This window comes from Fistularia commersonii, chromosome 16, assembly GCF_037954325.1.
Source record: "Fistularia commersonii isolate RoL2024-O1a breed Wild chromosome 16, RoL_Fcom_v1.0, whole genome shotgun sequence".
Lineage (NCBI taxonomy): Eukaryota > Metazoa > Chordata > Actinopteri > Syngnathiformes > Fistulariidae > Fistularia > Fistularia commersonii.
The window spans coordinates 16,939,138-16,961,084 of NC_141299.1; the positions used below are offsets into that span (position 1 = coordinate 16,939,138).

At 45.5% G+C, this 21,947-nt stretch overlaps 2 protein-coding genes across 3 annotated transcripts; both read left to right on the forward strand.

Annotated features, from left to right (window-relative positions):
* The first annotated feature begins 531 nt into the window (after positions 1-531).
* On the forward strand, positions 532-9,076 carry LOC147226108 (uncharacterized). Its single transcript, XM_086161880.1, has 5 exons — positions 532-629; positions 2,817-3,107; positions 5,197-5,778; positions 7,314-7,530; positions 8,542-9,076. The coding sequence occupies exons 2-5, from the start codon at positions 2,828-2,830 to the stop codon at positions 8,780-8,782; spliced, it is 1,320 nt and encodes a 439-aa protein (XP_086018006.1). The 5' UTR covers positions 532-629; positions 2,817-2,827; the 3' UTR covers positions 8,783-9,076.
* A 4,000-nt stretch (positions 9,077-13,076) lies between these two features.
* Positions 13,077-20,141, forward strand: ndufs7 (NADH:ubiquinone oxidoreductase core subunit S7). 2 transcript variants are annotated; one of them, XM_086161691.1, is made up of 9 exons: positions 13,077-13,152; positions 14,418-14,454; positions 15,677-15,748; positions 15,828-15,948; positions 16,735-16,914; positions 17,704-17,750; positions 18,882-18,970; positions 19,422-19,543; positions 19,896-20,141. In XM_086161691.1, exons 1-8 carry the CDS (start codon positions 13,137-13,139, stop codon positions 19,517-19,519), a joined length of 660 nt encoding a protein of 219 aa, XP_086017817.1. In that variant the 5' UTR covers positions 13,077-13,136; the 3' UTR covers positions 19,520-19,543; positions 19,896-20,141. The 2 variants fall into 2 exon arrangements, with proteins under 2 accessions (XP_086017817.1, XP_086017816.1); XM_086161690.1 differs by lacking the exon at positions 19,896-20,141 and having other exon boundaries at positions 13,080-13,152; positions 19,422-19,862.
* Positions 20,142-21,947: the final 1,806 nt, after the last annotated feature.

A 21,947-nucleotide genomic window follows, 5' to 3' on the forward strand; every position in this document is an offset into this window, starting at 1 on the left:
CTGGAAACACTTGAAAAAAAAAATTCAGGAGGCAATGATATTTATCTCCTGATTGACAGCCGTATTTCCCTTCTTCACTGTGCCCATCTGTGACGTCACAAACCTGCAAGGAACTTATCGATAGGCAAAGATCAATCGATACGGGTGAGAAGAGGCGAAGATCACGTCTTCATCCGTGGATCTGTGTACTCCCGTGTACTTGTGCGTTCCCAGGTCGATCCACAGCCACGGCCCGCAGGTCCACACCGGAGCAGCCGCCGGTGTTTAGCCCGGTTCTAAATGTTTGGTTTCCTGTTTGGATAAAGAGCCTGGAGATGGATGCGGCTGTTCCCGCTGAATCTGGAGGTAAACTGAAAGTAAGCACAGATCCTCCTCCATCTCCTCCCCCCTCTTTTTATTTGCTCCATATGGTGTTTGACATGGTACCCGAGGAGGAGAAGAAAGAAAGAAAAAAAGAAAAAAAAAAGTTGTGTGGGCGGAGGAAAAGCCTAGTATTTTGTCCGTCCTGAAATCTGATTCAGAAGTTCGGGATCCTGAAGGACAAAAAGGAAGAGGAGGGGGAGGGAAGAAAGGATCCGACGGACGGAGGAGTGCAGGCTCAACCTCGAGAGGAGCGAACCAGGCGACCGGTAAGTCCCCCGGGAGCCCGGGGCCCCCTGGGGTGGGTGGGTGGGGGGACCCGGTGGACTGCAAAACAAAAAGAAAATTAAAAAGAAAAGAAAAGCAAGGTGTGGGTTGTGAGGAGGTGGAAGTGACCAGACCTGCTGCCTGGCGGCGGTGCGTTCGACTTTCGTGGGGTTTTTTTTTTACACGCAATGTCACGCAGACTTGTTTATTTTCGAGTGTGGATGTTGGTGGAAAGTGTGTGTAGGGTTTCTTTACAACCACATTGCTCTTTTTCTTCCTCCCCCCCGCGCCGCCACGCAGAAACCAGACTTTATTTATTTGCTTTGTGGAAGAGGAGGGGAAAAAAAAGCAAACGTGTGTGAGGGTCGCCCTGCAGGAGGAAGGCGAGTGGGAGTGGGGTATTTTTCAGTGGGGAGTGAAATCACGTTGCCCCCCCCCTCCTCCCTCCTTCCCTTTCTTCTTTTTTCTCCATCCCCTGCGCGTCTTTCCACGTCCACGCCATTTCGGTTCATAGTCAAACTCCGAATTTTGCGCTCTTTTACGCGGAAAACGTCCACGCGTGTTCGGAAAGAGAGACAGAAAGAGAGAGAATGGCGTGACGACTGCGCCACGGCTGGGTTTGCGCCAAAAAGAAAATAAAAAAAAGAGGGGGGGGAAAGCGGCCCTAAATTCAGTCCGCAGATGTGGATGAAAGACGCCGACGCGTCTGCGATTTGGCGCAAAAAAAAAAATCCTGCGCTCCGTAAATCCGCCGCCAAACCCCGCGGGTATCCGGAGGGGAGCCCGGGCTGCGGGAGGCTGCGGGAGGCTGCGGGACGCGCCGTGCACGGCCACTTGACCTGCACGATTCGCAGAAAAATCCCTCTTATTTACCATTTAATACACACATCTTTACGCGCAATTCAAACAAAGGTTTCCACCAGCAGATGCCTGTCACACACACACACAGACACACAAACACACACATATATACACTGCTCAAAAAAATAAAGGGAACACTTAAAAAACACATCCTAGATCTAAATGAATGAAATATTCTTATGAAATACTTTGCTCTTTACACAGTTGAATGTGCTGACAACAAAATCACACCAAAATGATCAATGGAAATCAATTGTATCAACCCATGGAGGTCTGGATTAGGAATCACACTCCAAATTAAAGTGTAAAAACAAACTCCAGGCTGATCCAACTTTGATGTAATGTCCTTAAAACAAGTCAAAATGAATCTGTGTTGCTTCCTGAGTGGACACTATGATTTCACACAAGTGGGATTGACTTGGAGTTACATTGTGTTACATTGTTCAAGTGTTCCCTTTATTTTTTTGAGCTGTATATATATATACATATATAACCTAAATATAACATCTGTTTTTCTTGATCCTATAAATCATCCAGTTTCCCCAAGTTGGTGTTTGATGGTTCAAAACCCAACCGAGGAGAAACTTTGGTCCACCTGCTCTTTCAGCGTCCGATCCGGAGGTCCACCTGTGAGCCGCTGCCACTGTGTGTGTGTGTGTGTGTGTGTGTGTGTGTGTGTGTGTCACATCTCCGGCCCGCTGACAATCCAAGGCCCTCTGCAGACAGCCCTGTGTGTGTGTGTGTGTGTGTGTGTGTGTGTGTGTGAGAGAGAGGGGGGGGTGAAAATTCCTTTTTTCTCGCCAGCAGTTTGAGGTTTCATGCGGACTTAGCCTGAATTCGGCTCCTAAATTTAGTCGGCCCAATTACGCCGGAGAGGAGCCGAGTCGCCGGAGCTGGAGTTCAAATCGTTGGAGATAAAACAAAAAAGCGCGGCGGCGCCGTCATTCCAGCTGGAAAAGACGCTTTCTTACTGGCCAGTTAAAGTATAGGAAGTTGGCATTTTCTTCTTCCCATCTGGTCTCCACCAGCCGGCCTTGGACGCACTTCGGACGTGATGGCGTGATCTCCGAGGGGAGAAGCGCAGATACATCGTGAATTTGCGATTTTCGGTGTCTTTCCGAACCCTTTAAGAGTTAAACGTTCCTCGGTGAGTCGCTAGAACGCGCTGGAATCGGGAAGGAAATTATTTCTGGAGTAGTTTTCTGACCGCACTGCTTTTCCCCCCGTGTTGTTATTCCGCACACTCATCATCATCATCATCATCATCATCGTGAGCCGCGGAGGTCAGACGGCGTAAAAACCTGCTCTGGTTTTCGGATCCTTCGCAGGCTGAGTGACTATGAGCACCTCTGGGCTTCAGGCCACCGAGGGGCAGAACGTGAAGGAGCTCGACAGCATGAAGGAGTCCATCAGCGACATCATCAACCAGCTCCAGGACATCGACCCGGCCAGGCTCTCCTTCTCCCCCTTCCTGGACCTGGACACCCAGATCTGCCTGGCCCCGGTGTCCGACAGCCCCGAGTCCTCGGTGGAGGAGCTGCACTCGTCCTCCCAATCCGTCTCCGGCTCCCAGCGCTCCCTGGAGCCGCCGCCGCCGCCGGGGGCCCGCCAGCCCAGGAGTGAGTGTTCGCCGCTAACGTCCGCGAGCATTAGCGCCTCGGTCGCGTTCTGGAGGTCAAGGGTCGGGCGGCCCTCCGCCTCGACCGGGTGAAGATCGAGATCGAAAGAACCCGAAAGCGGGGTTGTACGAATACTAACAGTAGCGCTAACAGCTAAATGCTAATTGCTGATGTTTATATATGCCGTGATAGCTTTTTAGAGCCGCAAAAGAACGCGCAATGGTGAGGCATGCCCCCCGGGTAAAAGAACATCGCTGCTTCTGATTGGTCAAGTAGAATTGACATCACCAGGGAAACAGGCTCCTCCCCTTCCTGCGCGGCTGACAGAGAAAACGACTTTTTCCCGCATCGACTCTCAAAGTATCGTTCCTTTCAATGGAATTTTACTCAACCGTTTTGATTTCGGGCGGCGCGTCGGTTAGCGCTTCTGACCCCGGTTGGATTTCCACGTCTGCTTGGTTCCCGGGTTCCTCCCACAGGCCAAACATGGACGTGTGAATGAACATTTGTGTTGATATGACGGGTGAATGGACAGAGTGAATGGTTACAGGTAATGAAAGGGTGAATGGTTGTATATTTACACAACTTAATGAAAGGGTGAATGGCTGCATGTCTCCATATGACATATAAATGAGAGGGTGAATGCTTGCATGTCTCTACATGATGAGTGATTGCAGCCCCCGATTGCAGGATTAGCGCTGCAGAATGAACACATGAATGTTTTCGCTTTCGCAAGGTGCGGGTTGTGGCGCATCTCCCGATACGTCGACTAAACCCGACTCGTTTCCTCCAGCGTCCGTCAGGAGCTCGGTTTGCGTTTCAGACTCGGAGCCCGAAAACTAAATTTAGGTCACTGAGTGACAGTTGAAATACGCAGATTTTTTTTTTTTTTTCTTTTCTTTCTTTTTTTTTTTTTTTTTGATTTCAGATCATTTTTGTTTTCCGTGAAGTGACCTCAAAGAGGCTGACACACACACACACACACACAAACGGAGAGTTGTGGTTTCATGGCTGCAGTCTGGAGGAAAGCGGTTTGTTTTATCAGGACTAGACGGCGGGGCAACGGAGAGCACCGAGGTGCCGCAGAAAGTTTTTGACTTTACTTTATAAACCTGAGGGGCAATTTGTTTTTGCAGCCAGAGAGACAAACATACATTCAGCAGGAAAATAAGCCGCACGTTCAAGGGGGGGTTTCAACCGTAGTTTCGGTCGGAGCTCTTTACCGCCGGGATGAAGAACCGACCGGGAAAAGCCCGGAGATCTGGAATGGATTTTTTCTTCTTCTTTTCCTTGGAGTTTCTCCCTCCAGGGAGTCCAACTCCATCCAACCCTCTTCACTGCATCCTCTTCCTTCAGAACCACCCAACTTCCATGAATGAATCTTCCTCTTGTCCTCCTGCCTGGCAGTTCCAACCCCAATATATTCCCAATCCCTGCACATAATAATACATTTTATTTAAAGCGTCTTACTCGACACTCACACTGTACAGATATACACACTGCTCAAAAAAATAAAGGGAACACTTAAAAAACACATCCTAGATCTAAATGAATGAAATATTCTTATGAAATACTTTGCTCTTTACACAGTTGAATGTGCTGACAACAAAATCACACAAAAATGATCAATGGAAATCAATTGTATCAACCCATAGAGGTCTGATTAGGAATCACACTCAAAATTAAAGTGTAAAAACAAACTCCAGGCTGATCCAACTTTGATGTCATGTCCTTAAAACAAGTCAAAATGAATCTGTGTTGCTTCCTGAGTGGACACTATGATTTCACACAAGTGTGATTGACTTGGAGTTACATTGTGTTGTTCAAGTGTTCCCTTTATTTTTTCGAGCAGTATATTTAAAACAAAAAAGAATCAAAATAAGAGCGACAGTTGGCGTCAAAAGGAAAAGGCTGCTTTCAACAGATGTCTTGCACTTTTCTTCAGCATCTCTGTCCTCCTCTGGCTTCAACATCTTCATCCCTGCCGCCTGCAGCTCTGCTTCCCGTCTTTTCCGCGATGTCGCTGAGCAAACAGGCGGCGGTGATGGTTTTTGGATTCTGCACTGAAATGTCGCTCTGCTTCTCACAGGCTCTTCTTGCCGCCACCAGCGTCCCGGCGGCGGCGGCGGCGGCGGCCTCCCGGCGGAGCGTCCGGGGGGGAAGCAGGAGGAGGAGGAGGAGGAGGGGACAGAGGGGGAGCTGGATCCGCTGGATCCGACTCTTTCCAGTCCCGTCATCCCGTCATCGCAGGCTTTGGACGCCGCTGCGGAAAACCGGCGGAGCGCTCCAAGTCCGGCCTCTCCGGGAGACATTCCCAACGGCACAGACGCGCCGAGGTGGAGCCCCGAATCCACCCGCGTGGATTGTACTGTGGACGAGGGCCGGGCGCTGCTCCCGGGCGCCGAGGAGAGCGTGGAGCTGGCCGGGTGGAGCTCCGGAGGCCGGGGAGAGACTTGCGAGGAGACGCCCGGCGGAGGACGATGCGGATGCTGTCGGAGCGGCCGGGTTCCCGCCCTGCTGTCGGTTCTGGCGTCCCTCCTGTGCGCGGCCGGGATCTTCTACGGGCTGTATTTCCACGCGTGGATCACGCCGCCCCACTGCCCGGACGCCGCCAGCCGCCTCGTGTTCGCGCTCTGCTGCTGCGCGGTTGCGGCCGTCCCCGTCCTGCTGGGTACGAGACAAACGCTTGGAAAAAAAAAAAAAAAAAAAGGAGGGGGGGGACAAAAAGATAAGGATTAGGAGAGGATTTGGTTTGTCTGGCCGCCTCGTCTTGGAATGTCTCAGCGTCTCCCGTCTTTTAATTTCATCCGCTCCCGGCCTCGGTGCAACTACCCTCCCCTGCTGCACCTCGGGGGGCAAATCTTGATCGGATTCCCGCACAAACTCAAGTAAAAAGGCTTAATATACATCGAAATATTACGAGAAAGGAAGACGGGAAGATTGTGGCGAGCGAGGACTCGCATTTTTAAGGATTTTGCTTTTAAAGTTCACACGCCGGGCGCAACGATGATACGGTTCACAAAGCTAACGGTGTCGTGGATGCCGGGTTGAAAGCAAAGCACGGGTTTGCACGTCGCCTGTGCACGACGCGCACAAACACCCGGGCCTGCAGAAGCAGAGGATGCCGGGAAGACATTTTGAATACAGGTGGCACATGAAATAAACACTAAATTTGATGTTAATATTAATCAATCAAAAGTATTAAGTTGCCGCTTCCTGTCATTAAACCAGATCTGCTTCACTTTTTATGTGAGAAATTCTTTCTCACTGCTTTCCTCCTGTGACAGAGAAGACACCAGATAGGTTTTTATTCATTTCAGCATTTCAGTAATATTAGTTTGAAGTCATCTGTATAAAACAAACATCCCGCAGCATAACAAACATCCGGTAAAAATCACAGAGAAACCTCTAAAAAATCTAGTTGCACCCGTTCTAGAGCGATCGGCTGACCTGAGAAGGTACCGGAACATTTTTTTTCTAGAAAGAAAGGGTCCACTAAAGGGCTACGGTGCTGCCAGCCTCCAAAAAATGTAATTTATCGCCGCTGAAATTTCAAAATACGTCATTCTCTGATCAAAACCCACCCCGTCTCATGGATCCCCGGGGCCGATGCTCCTCCTCAGCGAGCACCTTTCAGTGGAAACTCTCGTCTCTGCAGGATGTTTTAATATCTGGGCGTCCAGGACGACTGTTTGTGAGGGAAAAAAAGTCACAAAAATAAAATTCAAATGCAGTCAGAAAAGTGTCCCAGATTGTCTTAGATTCGACTTTATTGACGTGTTCAAATGTGGGGCAGAAGTGGAAAAAAGCTGCAGGTTCCCATATAAAAAAAAAAAAAAAACAAACCTCATATCTTATGGGAATAAATTACTAACAACAGTTTTCAGACGGACATGTGCATGAAATGCAGGAATGAAAAAAAATACAGAAATGCAGAAATGAATTCATGTTTTTTTTTAATTAAATTTAATCATTTCATTTTATTAAAAGAATCCAATTAATCAAATAGTAATTTAACAATACATCGAGTAGATCTCGGACACGAATACTCAGGGTAAATTCTCAAATTTTTTTTTTTTTTTTTTTTTTTTTTCCCCCTGGTTTTCCCCTCCCGCCCGAGAGAGTTCGACGTCGAATGGGGTTTTTGTTAACGGGAGGCCGAAGACGGCGACTGACACTGTTGTCCACCCCCTCTCTCTTTGGCAGCGATGCTCCTGGGCGCGGCGTGCCAGCTCTGCTCCGGCTCCCGGCGTCTGCAGGAACCGTCCCCCCCCGGAAGGCTGGCGGCGCAGCAGCTGTTCGTCACGGCGTCGGCGGAGCAGCTGCTCCTCTACGTCCTCAACCTGCTCGTCATGGCCGCCTTGCTGCCGCAGGACGAGCTCAAGCTGGTGCCCATCGCCGTCGCCGTGTTCGTCCTCGGGAGGTGAGACGTTCGATAACCCCTTTAAGAACATCGCCGAAGTACAGCACGGGGGGAAGGAACGCGTGGAGATGAAGATGTTGAGATTCGTCTTTGGCGGGTGAAGTCAGATCGAGATGGTTCGGAGGGACGGTGGAGATCCTGTTAGAAGGATGCCGAGGTCGGAAGAAGCCCGGAGAGAAGATGGATGGATGTGGAGAAAGACGACATGTCGGCGTGGGAGGAAATAGATGGATCGATTCGCCGCGTTGACCCCAAACATCTTATCTGAAGGCCTCGTCGCCTCCGTGGTCGACGACGGGAGATTAGCTCGGATCGAATTCGCCTCTTCCTTTTCCCCATTTTGTTCTTTTTTGATATTTCGGTCAAAGGTTCAAATGACCCGAAACCGCCGCCGCCAAGAAAGAGCTTCTTCTCCCGGCAGGGCGGATTAGAGCACGGTTTGTGGTCGGGAAACTAAGTGGACCTGAACGTCAGTCAATCTTTATTTCGAACCGTCCTGCAGGGACAGACGCGAAACAGAGCATTTGTTACATTTGCGTCCTCACAGTTTAATCGCCTTTTAGTTACCCGACCAGCCGCAGGTGGATTCTGATACGTGTGCACGGAGAAAAGGGCGAGGGAGGGATCGCAATCTTTCCTTCTTCTTCCTCTTTTAGGTAGCGACGGAGATTTTGGCCGGCTCGCCTCCCACATCTGCTCTGGATCAATCACTCCGTCGATAAATCAGTCCCCGTTTTTATGCCGCCGCTTTTAAACGGAATAAAATGTCCCGTAGAGGTTTTTTTTGTGTGTGTGTGTGTGTGTGTGTGTGTGTGTTTTTTTGAAGCAGCGCTACTGGAAACAAAAACTTTTTTTTTTTTTTTGTCACGTTCAGATACTAAACAAATCAGCCAGTTCAGGAAAAGAATTAAAAACGGCTTCCAGACGTTTCAAGGAATCAGATTACTTGAAGTTGTCTTAACCTAGATTTTTATCTTAATTTTTTTTAATTTTAACCCCCTTCTTCTCCAGGCTTATTTACTGGATCAGCCTGAACCTGTGCAGCTCCTGGCGAGGCTTCGGCTCCGGCCTGACCGTCTTCCCGCTCGTGGCCATGGTGGCTCTCAACTTGTTCCTCATGTACACCCGCAATCTCAAGGAGCCGCTTTTTGGCTCCCAGGACGTCCTCTATAATCAGGTCACGCCGTCTTCCTGGTCGGGGGAGACATCACAGAGCCCGAGCGGCAAGCCAGACGTCCTGGACGCTCAGTGAGGAGACGCTCTTTTCTTCTCCTGGAGGAGGAGGAGGAGGAGGAGGAGGAGGAGGAGGCCTCTCCAAAAATAAGTCATTCCTGTGGTCTGCAGGCCGGCTCAGCTCCACGCACCGCCGCTTTAACCTCCCAAGTCTGCGACGGCTTCACTTGTATTTTTCGCTCCTCCTGTGCAGAACTTCTCACAAATGTGGATTCGTGCTTATTATCTCTCCCCTTCTGGTGGCGGCGGAGGGCGGGGGGGGGCTTTTGAACTACCCATCCCCCTCCCCCCCCCTCCAAAAAAAAAAAAGAAAGCCTTGCCTGCATTTAACGTTTGGGAACTCCTACGTACCCCAAAGCTCTGGTACATAAACGGCCGCATCGGGGTTTCCACCTTCAGCAAAACACGCGCCAAAGCAACCGTGATGTCTGAGAACGAATTATGGCTGTAACTGTTTGTACGTGATGAAGGCAGAATAAATCCGTCTGTTAAAAAAAAAAACAAAAAAAACAACCGTCTTTTCCGCTGGTGCTTTTTTGCACGGGGCTGCTATTCCTGGAGAAACTGCAGTGTGTGTGTGTGTGTGTGTGTGTGTGTTTGCACTGTTATTACACCGTAACACGCCGCTCTCCCATCTCCACCCTGCTGGCGTCCTCGCCGCTCCCCGTCCTGCCCTCTTGGTTTGTGGCACCGAGTTCAAGCCACAACAAAACCGGAGGCCGGAGATTGATGATCTGTCCCGCCGTCTGAAGCCGGAGCCGATCTGTTGGCCCGTAATAAAAGTAAACGGGCGCTAACTTTAACTTTAACTCCGAATACACTCCACGGCCACGGGCAGGAATTAAACCCTCCTTTAACCTCTGCCAAATTAACATTTAAGATCTCAAAGTGGGTCAAACGTGAACGAGAGAGGGATGTCTATATATGACACGAAGAACAAAGTGAATGTTTTATCTCTATAAAACGTAAATTAGAGCGTGAATTCTTGTTTGTTTATATCAGACCTGGGTATTTTTAATCCCTTTAGGCGTCCACGTCCGGCCCGCGCGGGGTCAATCAGAACGTGATTGACAAAACTTGCCGAAATCTTCTTGTCGTGGCAGCCGGATTTGAATTTCTTCACTTGAAGAAGGGCTTCTTCAGTTCTAATGACCTGTGTGTGCGCGTGCGTGTGTGTGTGTGTGTGTGTGTGTGTGTGTGTGGGCGTGGTGATGGTGGCTTGCAGAGCTGATCATTATAAACCAGGTTTAAGATGACATGAGATGTACTTGAATAATCCCATGCTTGGGAAATTGTTTAGCAGCAGCAGCAAGACAGTGACAAGCTTGCTAAAAATACAAGTTAAAATAAATAAAGTAAAATAAAATAATAAGAAAATTAACTCTGAAGTGTAAAAGTATAATCTACTAAATAAAAAGGGAGTTGTTATGCTAACAGTGATGTCGTTCGTTGGGGAAAAAGGAGCAACTTTGCTTCAGCCACGTAAAGTTGCTCCTTTGCCACCACAAGAAGATTTCAACAAGAATTCACCCGAATCCACAAACAACGACAAAACATGCTCTCCGTCCATGTGACACAAATATGTTGCTTTTCCGTCATCATCGGTTAAGCGTTTTTTTGAACGTCATTTGAAAAATAGCAAAATAGCCCTGAATGAGAGAGTGAATGATTGTCTGTCTGGTTGAGCAGTCCAGGGCGAACTCCACCTGTGTGTGTGAAGCTTCTGGAGCTACGTCTGTATGATGTGTGAATTGTTTGTCTCAATATAACGTGAATTAGAGCGACTGGCTGTTTGTCTATGTAACGTTAACGGTGGCTTGTTTCTATATGACGTGGAAATGAGCGAATAGTTGTATGTTGTAAGTCTGCATTTCAAGGGAATTATCTTTTGTCTCTATATAAAACGTGAAGGGGAGAGGGGTAACTGGGGGGCGCAGGGGCTGACAAATCCAACATCTATAAATATATAGAAATAAGTGTAAGATAAGAATGAAATTTAAATTAAAAATCAATCTGAAAAAAATAAGCGAAAGATCAAAATTAAGTGAAAGGGTTCAAGACTTTTATTGTTGTTACACAGAGCGCAAAGAAATTAAGAGATAGCAGCTCTCAGGTTGAGTGGAATCCAAAACAACCTTAAAAAGCAGGCAAGGAAAAAAATATGAAAAATAAAGACCAAAATATAAAAAAAAATGTAAAAAATATAGATAACATCTAGAAGAATAAATAGATCAATATGTAGAAAGAAAAATTTAAAAGTGGAAAAAAAAGGCGCTGTATGGGAAGTTTTCAGGGTTGTGCTGAATTTAGTGCGATGAGCGCTCCGGGGTTAAAAACTGTTTTTTAAATCTTTTTGTTTTCACCTTGATTGTCTTAAACTGCCTCCTTGATGGCAACCGTTGGAGTCGGTGGTGGCCGGGTTTGGGATGGATCTCCGAGAACATTCTGGACGCAAATATCTGGCGATAAACTTGAACGACTCACAAAGTGCAGGTGCAAGGATGAGTGCGGTTTAAGCGGCAGTGGACTTTCCATGTCCAAGAAGAATGAATGTATGAAAGATCTTAAACTGTTTTTAGATTCAAGGCCTTCATAGAGTCACAAATCCTCACGTTACAGGCAAAAATCAAACTGAGGGAAACGTGCACTTGATCGCGTCGAGAAAACAAAAATCACTTCCACAAAAGCTTGAGCTGCCCTGGTGCGTTGACTGGGAAAACCAGATTAATAACGTTATGTCAAGAAAGGAGGAAGTCCCGGTCTTATTTTTTAAAAAAGGAGAGCGGAGGACGTGGTCCACTGTCGTCCACAACGGTGGACCTTCTCTTCACCCTCCTCTGACATCAGTTTTCCAGACACTTTTTTTTTCCCTTCATGCTGGCGGAGAAGATGAGCGCCCCGTCCGCCGGTGGTGTTCTGCAGAGGGTTCCTGCGGTCGCATCGGGATCATTTTTACGAGGCGTCTGGTCTTTGTACCACTACTGTGTGAGCCGCGGCCGTATTTGTCAAACACTCAATCCGAGGGTTACGGGGCCGCTTCGTCCCCGACTTTAACCGTGGTCTTCACGGATGGGATCTCCAGAAGCAGGGGGAGCAAAGCGTCACGGGATGAACGCCGGCGCCTCGGCGTCAGAGGGCAAAGTTCTCTGCCATAAAAGGGTTGAATTCTGCCTCCGAGTGGAGCCCCTCGCTGGAGATCCAGTGACTCTGCTGGAAATTGATGGATGAATCAGCGTCGTTGTAGTTTCTCGACGGGACTCAACAGTTTCTACTTTGTGTGCGTGTTCAGGTTCTGCATATAGAGGATGAAATTATCATACCGGACGTGTTTTCTGGAAGAGGTGAAGTTTGAAAAAGCAAAAAACCATGATTCACCGCATCCAGTTCGCGCTGTTCGGCCGGTATAACCAGACAAGGCCTTGTCACGTGTTGGACGAGAGACAGTATATTATTAGCATTTTTATTACTCTGCTAATGTGTTTCGCTTCTCTTATATAGTAGCCAAATACATTTAAGTAAGTTGGTCATCACAATATGCAAGTTAAAATAGAAATTTTGAGATGTCATGAAATATTCAGGGATTTTACAAGTGTCAGTAAAGTATTTTTCTGTTTATCATGTGCATCATGCAGTTTATTTGGAAATATTTATTGAGATAAAGAACAGGAACATTAATCACGAATGATAATTTTTTAAACTTTTGTTTGGAGTGTTTTCTATGGAAAAATATACAGGGAGAAGATGGTGTTTGCCACAAGGGGCCGGTAAAACGCGCCGATGACTCAAGTTGTTTACCAAGTATTGAGGCCATTGCACAAAAATCGAAACGCAGATGTTTCAAGCAGATTTTCCAGAGCTATAAAAATGAAGTCAAGTGCCGACTAATATCATAACAATTTATTTTTGGCAAATGTGCAGTTGTAACCATATATCTGAGTAATGAATTATTTTCCGATATTTTCGCCCAGCAAAGTTCTTTAAGTAAAAATGTCTTCTTTCGTTTCATTCATGTGCTTTTTCGTTTGACTAAAATATAAGTCAAGGGATACAGCGTGTGAATGAGGGACGATGTTAATTCACAATTCAAATAGCACATGACAGTTCATCTTTTTCGAGGAATTCTGTCTATACAAAAAAAAGGCATCTTAAAAAAGGCAAATAAAAGAACAAGATTTAAAAAATAAATGTATCCCCATAAATTAGACTCGATAAATCCGTCAAACTAAAGTGATTTTTGTGTTATGAAGGTAATAGGAGGGCATTTGTTTTGAATGTTGAGTTGGTCACGTGGTGTTCGGTGCAACAGCGCCTCCTATCGACCGACATCCGGTTTAAACTGGAAGTAGTTTGACGTCATCATCAGATCTCCAAAGATGGCGGCGTTGGTCGGTAAGTGATGTTTTGATACAAAAAATGATACGTTTTCGTAACTCGTTGCTGACGTTTTGACACTGATACGTGTATTAAACTGAAACCGCAAGACGCAGAGCTGTAAAATCTGATGATTGAACGGCGTTCGTATTCTTGGTTGTTGATTTTCAGTGCAGACGCACGCTGACCTTGCCTCCACTGTGTTAGCATGGCAGCTAAAAGTGTTAGCTAACCTAGCTCTTACACAAACCCTTGATGAGGCGTTTGTGATTTTGAGGGCACATAAATAATGGCATCAACGAAATAAAATCCGCCCATTCTTTGCATGGAACCCTGTCTATAGATAATTGTCTACCGTTAGATTTGTACGATCGACTGTGAATATATTATTGATCTAAATTTGTTTTATAAATTAGTGTTTAATCTTCCAACGCGCAGGATTGTACCCCCTGATAGCGAGCAGGGCTTTATGAATACATGTATATGTTTATTATTTGCAATTAAATGTCTTACTTTCTGTTACTATCCTGTCTGGTTGACCTTCATAGTCTATGTATTAGAGTTTTTATTCCCTTTCTCTGAGTTTCATTGGTCTGATCTCAACAAACTAAAGGATTATGGAGGGTGCAACTTATAAAAAGAGCTTAGTGATTCATACCTGGTATCAAAGGATTAGCGAAGCCGCACAAATCCTTTTAATTCTTTTAACGTAAGCTTATTCTTTCCTTACTGCAGAATTGTGTGTGCCGCTTCTTGACATTAAATGAGTTGTATTGTGACGGGAGTGCAGACATGAGTGTGTAAACATTTCAACACTAAAACGGCTTGAAAAGCTCTTTTAACTGATATATGGTTTCTTTTAAGTGTAACTGATGTAACTCCCCATTTTGCTCAGTATTTATGTGCATTTTGTAATACAGGGCAAAAATATCAATCACAAAGAATTTGATGGTTTTTGCAGTTGGTTAGAATAAAAGTATACTCATTGGTTTTTGGCCAAACATTGATTCTAACTGGTGTGCTGACAAAGCAGAAAGCTGTGTGATTCAAATCTCACTTTTCCTAACATGTTGCATAAAAGTCTAAAAGCAAGTAGTCAAATTATGTGAAATCATCAAATCAAATTGGATCATGTAACAATTAACCAACTATAATTGGCCAGATTTTAAATCCTATTACTGTGTGCGTGTGTGTGTGTGCGTGTGTGTATGTAAATAAAAACCTTTTGAAAAAAGTTTCCTACCTAAACCCTTCTTCATATCGTCTCTTGTCCTGTTTTGCAGTGCCTCGCCTGGCCATGTTTGGCAGCTTTTCAACAAGGTAAGAAGCGTTTAATCCTCCTCCCGGTGTCGAAGCATGAGTCAGTGTGTCCGTCCTGCTGTCACAGCACGCTGTTGGCCTTGAAATTATGTTTTCACTCGGCTATTTTTAAGATTGAGCAAAATGACTTCACTGTGCTTTAAACGAAATCCATTGTGTAATATTTTCTGCATGTTAAAAATTTGAATTTGCCCCTTCACTTTTGTTTTATCGCTAAAAGCATGCACTTGTATTTATCATTAAGTACCTGTATGTGAGGCCAGCCAGGCCTTTGCCTTCAAATTCTACATTTTTGTTTACTCAGATTTCCCTCTGTCAAAGACCCTGTTGAGGACTCTGATTGTAAACTTAAAATGTAATGTTCCAAAAATGTGATCACCTAGAATTTAATTGCGATCTTTCACCCTGTACTTAGATCAGTCTATAACCCTCGGCAAGGTTTATTTTAATACTGCACAGTGCGGCCGGTTTATATTCCTGTCTCACAACAAGAAGGCGCCTGGTTCGATTCCAATTCGGTCCTTTCTGCGTTGACTTCGCCCGATACCTCCAATTTCCTCCCACTGGCCAAAACACGCAGTAGATGAGCTGTCCAGAGATGAGCTGTGCAGATGAGAGTGACCGGTCGCAGTGATGGACCCTGTGTGCACTCATGGACCAATGAACGCCAGAGCAATTCTCCGGCTTCCTCTTTATCCATGGGCTGCATCCCTGCTCAGCTCTCACTGGACGGTTTAGCATCAGGACTCGCCAGTTGCTTCCAAGGAAAAGCTCCCCAAAGAAAAGCCTGAAGCTGCATCACCCACGCTGTCAACACAAGATGCTTGTGGCTCGAACAACCGGGACGGTTTATTCACTTACGATAACGACCAGGCCAAACAAAGTTATTACTGTAAAAGAGATTCGCAAAAAACATATTCAGATCTCTTATCTCATTTGACTAAATCACGCTTTTCCTCATGCGTTGGTTGTGTTTTACGGGTTCTGTCATGTTGTCATTTCCTCGATTGATTTGTTATAGGTTTTGTCATTTTTGTCCACAGTGTTGTGTGGTCTGCAGCTGTTACAGCTCATAATTACAAACGTCAATAAGTGAAACCAGGCCAACTTTCTTTGGCTACTTGGTTTGGCAAGATCACAGAATAACTTAACATTTACTCTCAAATGACATTTTCTGGGCATGATTTTTATGATTCTGTCATCTCTTTTCTTTTTCTGACAGGCCCATTTCAGCTTTTGCGATTCAACCCAAGAGTCTACACAGCGGCGCTAAAAGCGAGAGCGCCAACACGAGGTGAGACTCCGGCCCAGTTCTCAAAATGGATAATAAACATCGGGCAAATGTGACGCTGGTCTCCAACCCTCTGCTGCAGCGTGGTTCCAGCCAGGGAGAAGAGCACGGCGGTGGCAGCGGCCAAGCCGGCGGCCGTAGCCAGCAGCAAGGGGGAATATGTCATCACCAAGCTGGACGACCTGGTCAACTGGGCGCGCAGGGTGAGCGCACGATACATGTTTCAGCTCGGAGGAGTGAATATTGTGCATCGACTACTCCGGAAAACTTTGCAACTCAGATGGATATTAGACATTAAGAAACAAGGTCAGGGTTGAAACACACAAGCTATAAGTAGAAGAGTGAAAAGGTATGGTAAGAGCTCTTATTTGAGATGGCTATAAAAACACTAGCTAATATTATGCTCACTTTTAGCTCTACTACACCTTATCTCTAACAAGGTACTTACACTAGTCTCTCTTCCGGTTTTAGCTACTTTGTGTGAAGACCAGAACTGATCAATAATCACTGTGTGTTAAATCACCTCAAATCCTGGTATTTTGTTTTAGATTTCTTTTTGTATAGAAATTATATACACCCAGGCACATCAAATCATTGTGATTTTTTTTTTTTCTTCTCTTCACAAAGGAGATCTTTTTCTATGACATTCCTATACATTTCACTCTTAAAGATTTAACAACATTGTTTTTAATAGATGTATGAATTATACTGTTTTTTGGAATCTTGTCTAATTTTTCCCTCCTTCTCTGACACTGCATGTAATTATCCCAAAAGAGGCGCTGACGTTACTCTGTTAGTCACGTAAACAGCACTGTGTCGGGCTCGACTTCCGGAATTGAGTTTCGTATACGATCGCTACGTATTGGTGTGTTCCTTTTCAGCCAAGCCCCTGAGAAAAAGTATTTTAATTAAGAAACGTTTTGAGGCAGAGTCGCCGTCAAGTGGTATTAATTGTTTTTTGACCTCCAACTGTTGCCATTCTCCCTCAGAGCTCTCTGTGGCCGATGACCTTCGGCCTGGCGTGCTGCGCCGTGGAGATGATGCACATGGCGGCGCCCCGTTACGACATGGACCGCTTCGGCGTGGTTTTCAGAGCCAGTCCCCGGCAGGCGGACGTCATGATCGTGGCGGGAACCCTGACCAACAAAATGGCTCCCGCTCTACGGAAGGTAAGCAGGGGAACTTAAATAATTACCGTATTTTCTGGACTATAGAGCGCACCTGTATATAAGCCGCATCCGCTCTATTTAAAAAAAAAAAAGTTAAAAAAAATTGATATGAGCCGCAGATATCTATGTTGAAAAGAAATGTCCTCCAGGACATTTTCAAGCTCAGGCCACCTGCTTTTATGTCCTCTGAAAGCTGTTTTCGACTTTTGGCATCGCATGAGCTCTTCCCGCTGCCGCCTCCAACGTCTTACCATAGATTCATGGACGCTAAGCTTGCGTTTCCTTCGTGGATAGCAAGATCGATGGCCTTCAACTTAAAACTTGCATCATACGAGCTTCATCTTGTGGTTTCCATGATGAAGGGGCGAGGATTTGAAAATAAGCACCAGTTAGTAATATGTCGTGCGTGTTCTATCAGCTTTTTATCTGCTCTTTCTGCTATTCTTCTTTGCATTGATTTATACGTCTTATCTTATTTTGGATTCTACTTCCGCCCCCTAGCGGTGGAAGATAAATCCATAGAATAACCGCACCTTTGTATACGCCGCATGGTTCAAAACCTAGGAAAAAAGTAGCGGCTTATAGTCCAGAAAATACGGCACTTGAAAAACATCATTGTCGCACAATATGAGACCATAAGCGCCGTGTCAGGAAGTATAAAACATGGCCCGCTTAATGCCTCCCGCTCAGAGGACGGGAGAGCCGTGTAAAAGCTAGCAGGATTAGCGGCGTCGGTCCGTGTTCCTTGTTAGAAAACACGTAACAGCCGCGACTGCTTCTTCCAAACAGGTGTACGACCAGATGCCGGAGCCCAGATACGTCATTTCCATGGGAAGGTGAGCGAACAGTGGAGCGTTTCATAACCGTCGCGACCCCCTTCTTCCCTCGGTAATCCCTTAAAGCCTCAGCACCTGCCGTCTCGCCGAATCACAGGCCGTAACATTTGTACGGCGTCTTTATGTTCCTCCCTGCTCGTCTCCCGCTCGAAGAACCGCGCAGCTGCTCGACGACGAAAAGATAGAGTTTAACGTCCGAAGCGGTTCTGGATTTTGGTTCGTCATCGAGGTTTCGGGATCCATATAAACTTTATCCAATCTCTTAAATACAAATTTATAGCTGTATGTATGTACGTATGTATGTATAGAAGAAAAAAGAAGGAGAGGAGAAATGCTTTTATTGTCACATATAGTTGTACAAAGAGCACGACATCAGTGAAATTTGTTTGTGTGTGTGTGTGTGTGTGTGTGTGTGTGTGTGTGTCAGTGAACTAAGTGAACTAAGAATTAGTCCTTCAGCTTTCACAATTATTCTTTGGAACGTTCAAAGTCATTTTGTGAATTTCTTATTCATTTTACTTATAAAATGAGTTTACAGGGCAAATAATGTTTTGTTTTTTTTTGTTTTTTTTGCCTTTACGCCATGTATGAACAAAATATTGCATTTTTTTGAATCAATGAACAACTGCAGAGAAAACTGAATGACATTTCTGCATGCAACAAAACAGTTTGAACACATGAGAAAAAAGAAGTTGGATTGAAGGTTATTTAAAAAAAAAACTGTCTATTTGAGGTCTTCTTGTATTTATGAAAAAAATGCCGAACTTAAAACCAAAAATGCTGTTCTCTCTCTGCATACTGTCATCCTGCAGTCGCTTATTAAGAGCAACAAAAATATTTAACACTTTTTATTTACATGCTACAAGATCGCCATGATCTTCAAATTCAACATTTTAAAAATGAACCAGCTAAAATAAAAATTAATTTTAATTAAATATCCCAACCCATGACCTAGCAGTTTTCATAATTTAGTAGTCATTTTGCTCATTTCATAAAGTATTTGCTGATCATTATGCTTTTCAGCACTTTAATGCACATCAAGGGTTTTTTTTTTTCTTTAACCTCTATCTCATTTTCTAACCTTTTTTCTAGTTTTTTTTTTTCTAACCAGCCGTTATTTTTCCGTTGCAGCTGCGCTAACGGAGGAGGTTACTACCACTACTCCTACTCCGTCGTCCGAGGCTGCGACCGAATCGTACCTGTGGATATTTACGTTCCAGGTATGCTGACTGACTATTCGGGAAAAACTGAAATATATGAATTTATAGGCGTCGTCGAGATATTCATCCCATTTCATTTTGCAAAGATCCAGTAAATGGTGGTGTTCGCCCAGAACCGGTCGCCGCTCCATCACATGGCCTCGTATGAATACAATCATGCCGCTATTCACTCTCATCTTTAAATTCTGGCCTTAATAACCCGGGAGTGTCTTCTTTTAGAAAAGCAACTGACAACCGCATTTCTTGGAGAAATGTTTAAATCCAGAGGACTCGGTGTTCCGTATCAAATCTCCCGACCGCTTTTTTTCGGCTTGGGAGGTCGTGGCTCTATCTGGATCAGATAATGAGAGTGAAGGAATAAAGAGAAATCACCCATCGCTGCTCCCGTCACGCGTCCCTGTTTAATAACCCCAGTTTATTGATTTATCTCTTATTTCTCCAACGTCCTCAGGGTGTCCCCCGACCGCAGAGGCTCTCCTCTACGGGACTTTACAGCTGCAGAAGAAAATCAAACGTGAGAAGAAGATGACCATCTGGTATCGGAAGTGAATGCGCGATATATGTGTTTATCCGGTATGTGAATCTTGTATTACTGGTTTCATTTGGAGCGTTGCTCCTCTTCTACTTAGAGCTGCAAGGAAAGGCTTCAATAAAGTCGGCGTTGTCATTTATTCGAATCGCCAGCCGCTCGTCGCCGAAGCGTTTTGCAAGTCAGCACTTTAAAAAGAAAATCCCGGCCGAGGGAGTTTGAACTTAATGTGTGAACTTGGTTTTCGTGCATTTGAACAGCGACATCCATAGACAGTCAGTATCCAGTATCGTTCACCTCAACATGTTTGTGTCACCCTACGTTCACCTGAATATTATTCTAAATAAACATTTCTCCCACGGATCTGTTGTTCCCGGTCAACCGTGGCTGCCGCAGGCAGGTCGGGCCACCAGAGGGCTCCGGTCCATTCCATGTCTGACCTCGAGACACAAAGCAGTGACGAGTGCGAGTAAAATCGGTCAAAAATACCGGAGCTCATAACCATTGAGACTTTTTAACGTTTCCAAAATTGGCATTCTGTAAAAAGTCGGCTACATTTATTCTGTTTGAAATGCAGCTCCTCTGATTTTGTATAAGGGGGGGAAATGCAATTTCTATCATCATAATAAAATGTGGCGTTTATTCAGTTTTGATCGGCAGAATCTGTTTCGGAAACCTCAGCTGCCGAAGGGCAGATACTTTTTTAATTTACTTTTAATAGAATTGAGGATTTCTCTTGCTTCATCACACACTACATGAAATTTTGTGGTCCCAACCAAAAAGTCCCATTGCTTCACCAACAACAAGCCAAGGATCAACAAGAAAAGAACTTTCACGTCCAAAGATCATGAGGATCTCGGAGAAGATCCCTTTGGAGACGGACACAACCGCAAACCTCACCCACGGCCTCAGCCGGACCTCCAGCCGGACCTCCAGCCGGACCTCCAGCCGGGTACAGAGTCTGGACTTTTCCAGACTCTGGTTGTTGAAGGTACCTGGCCTCTAGAAGACTTCCTGCTTTGCTCCAGAACGGGATGTTCTCGCTCTTTCAGTGACCACCGGCCGGTGGCGATAAGGTCACATGTCATGAAGTCATTTGAGAGGGTGGGGAAGCTGCTGTCTGCTTTCCTGGACCTCCTCGCAGTTTGGTGTGGAGGACCATCTTCCACACACACAGGGCCCAGTTTCTTCTGGAGAGCGCAGGAAGCACCACCAGAGTCACTGTCTGTTGACTTCTTCAGTGCACTGAAGAAGGCTTGAGTCACTGGAACCTCCAGCGTCAGCAAGACCAAGGAGGAACCAGAAGTACAAGTACCTCGGCGTCGATGTAAGCAGTTAGCTTGACGGGGGTCACAACACAGATACCTTCTACGACCTCCTCTTGAGTCATCTGTCATCTGGAGCACGTGTCACCTGCGTCTGTGAATGTGTAGCCTTATGAACGCTAAACTTTACAATGATGATGTAACTCCCCATTTTGCTCAGTATTTATGTGCATTTTGTAATACAGGGCAAAAATATCAATCACAAAGAATTTGATGGTTTTTGCAGTTGGTTAGAATACAAGTATACTCATTGGTTTTTGGCCAAACAACGCTAAACTTTACAATGATGAAGGGAAGTTGAGGAGCACCGGAATGGCATCTGCTGAAACTGCCAGATGTTTGAAGGCCATGCTAGAACTAGACTCCTGAAGACACTCGCTGCAGAACTCCAGCCCATCAAACCTCGTCCCAACTGTCAAAGGAATGTTTGACAGCGGAAAAAAAAAAGACTTTCAGTGAAACAACGTGGCAAGTATTCGTCTTGTGACGTCCCGTGTTCTTTATCCTCCTCCGGTCCATTTGTCTGAACTTGAACTGAACTTGGACTATTTGGAAGCAGTAAATAAGAGGAGGGTGAAACACAAACTGCATAATCCTGGAAAATCCTTCTGGTCCTCTGCACGACGATCGCCGTGCAGATCGCTGAGTGAATCGTCCAACGCTTCGGACGCTCAGCGGCATCAGGACGCTAGCTCGCCCGCTCAAAGCGTAAAATCCTGCTTTCTGGATTCAGAGCTAAAGCGAGCAGCTGCAGTTTCCCACCTGACTGCTGCCGCTGTCTGATGATTTGTGTGTCCTGGACCGGTGCAAGTCAGACCCACGTGTCGAGATAACCCGAGCCGCTATCTACCGCCGCAAATTAAAATGTACCTGATAATGGGACTTTTCATCCTGTGCTTTGTTTTTTTTTTTTTTTTTTTTTAACTCAATTTTTATTTATTTTTGCTCGACATCAATGACAGGTACATATCATGATAAAATAAAAAAAAAATCAACTCCACATAGGTAATCTAAAAGGATATGATGCTTATATCCGGTGCTGATTCTAACCTCATTGTATTAGTAAAGACATGGACATTGTTTGGTAAATATAGGCTTCTGAAATCTAAATGACTTTGTTATT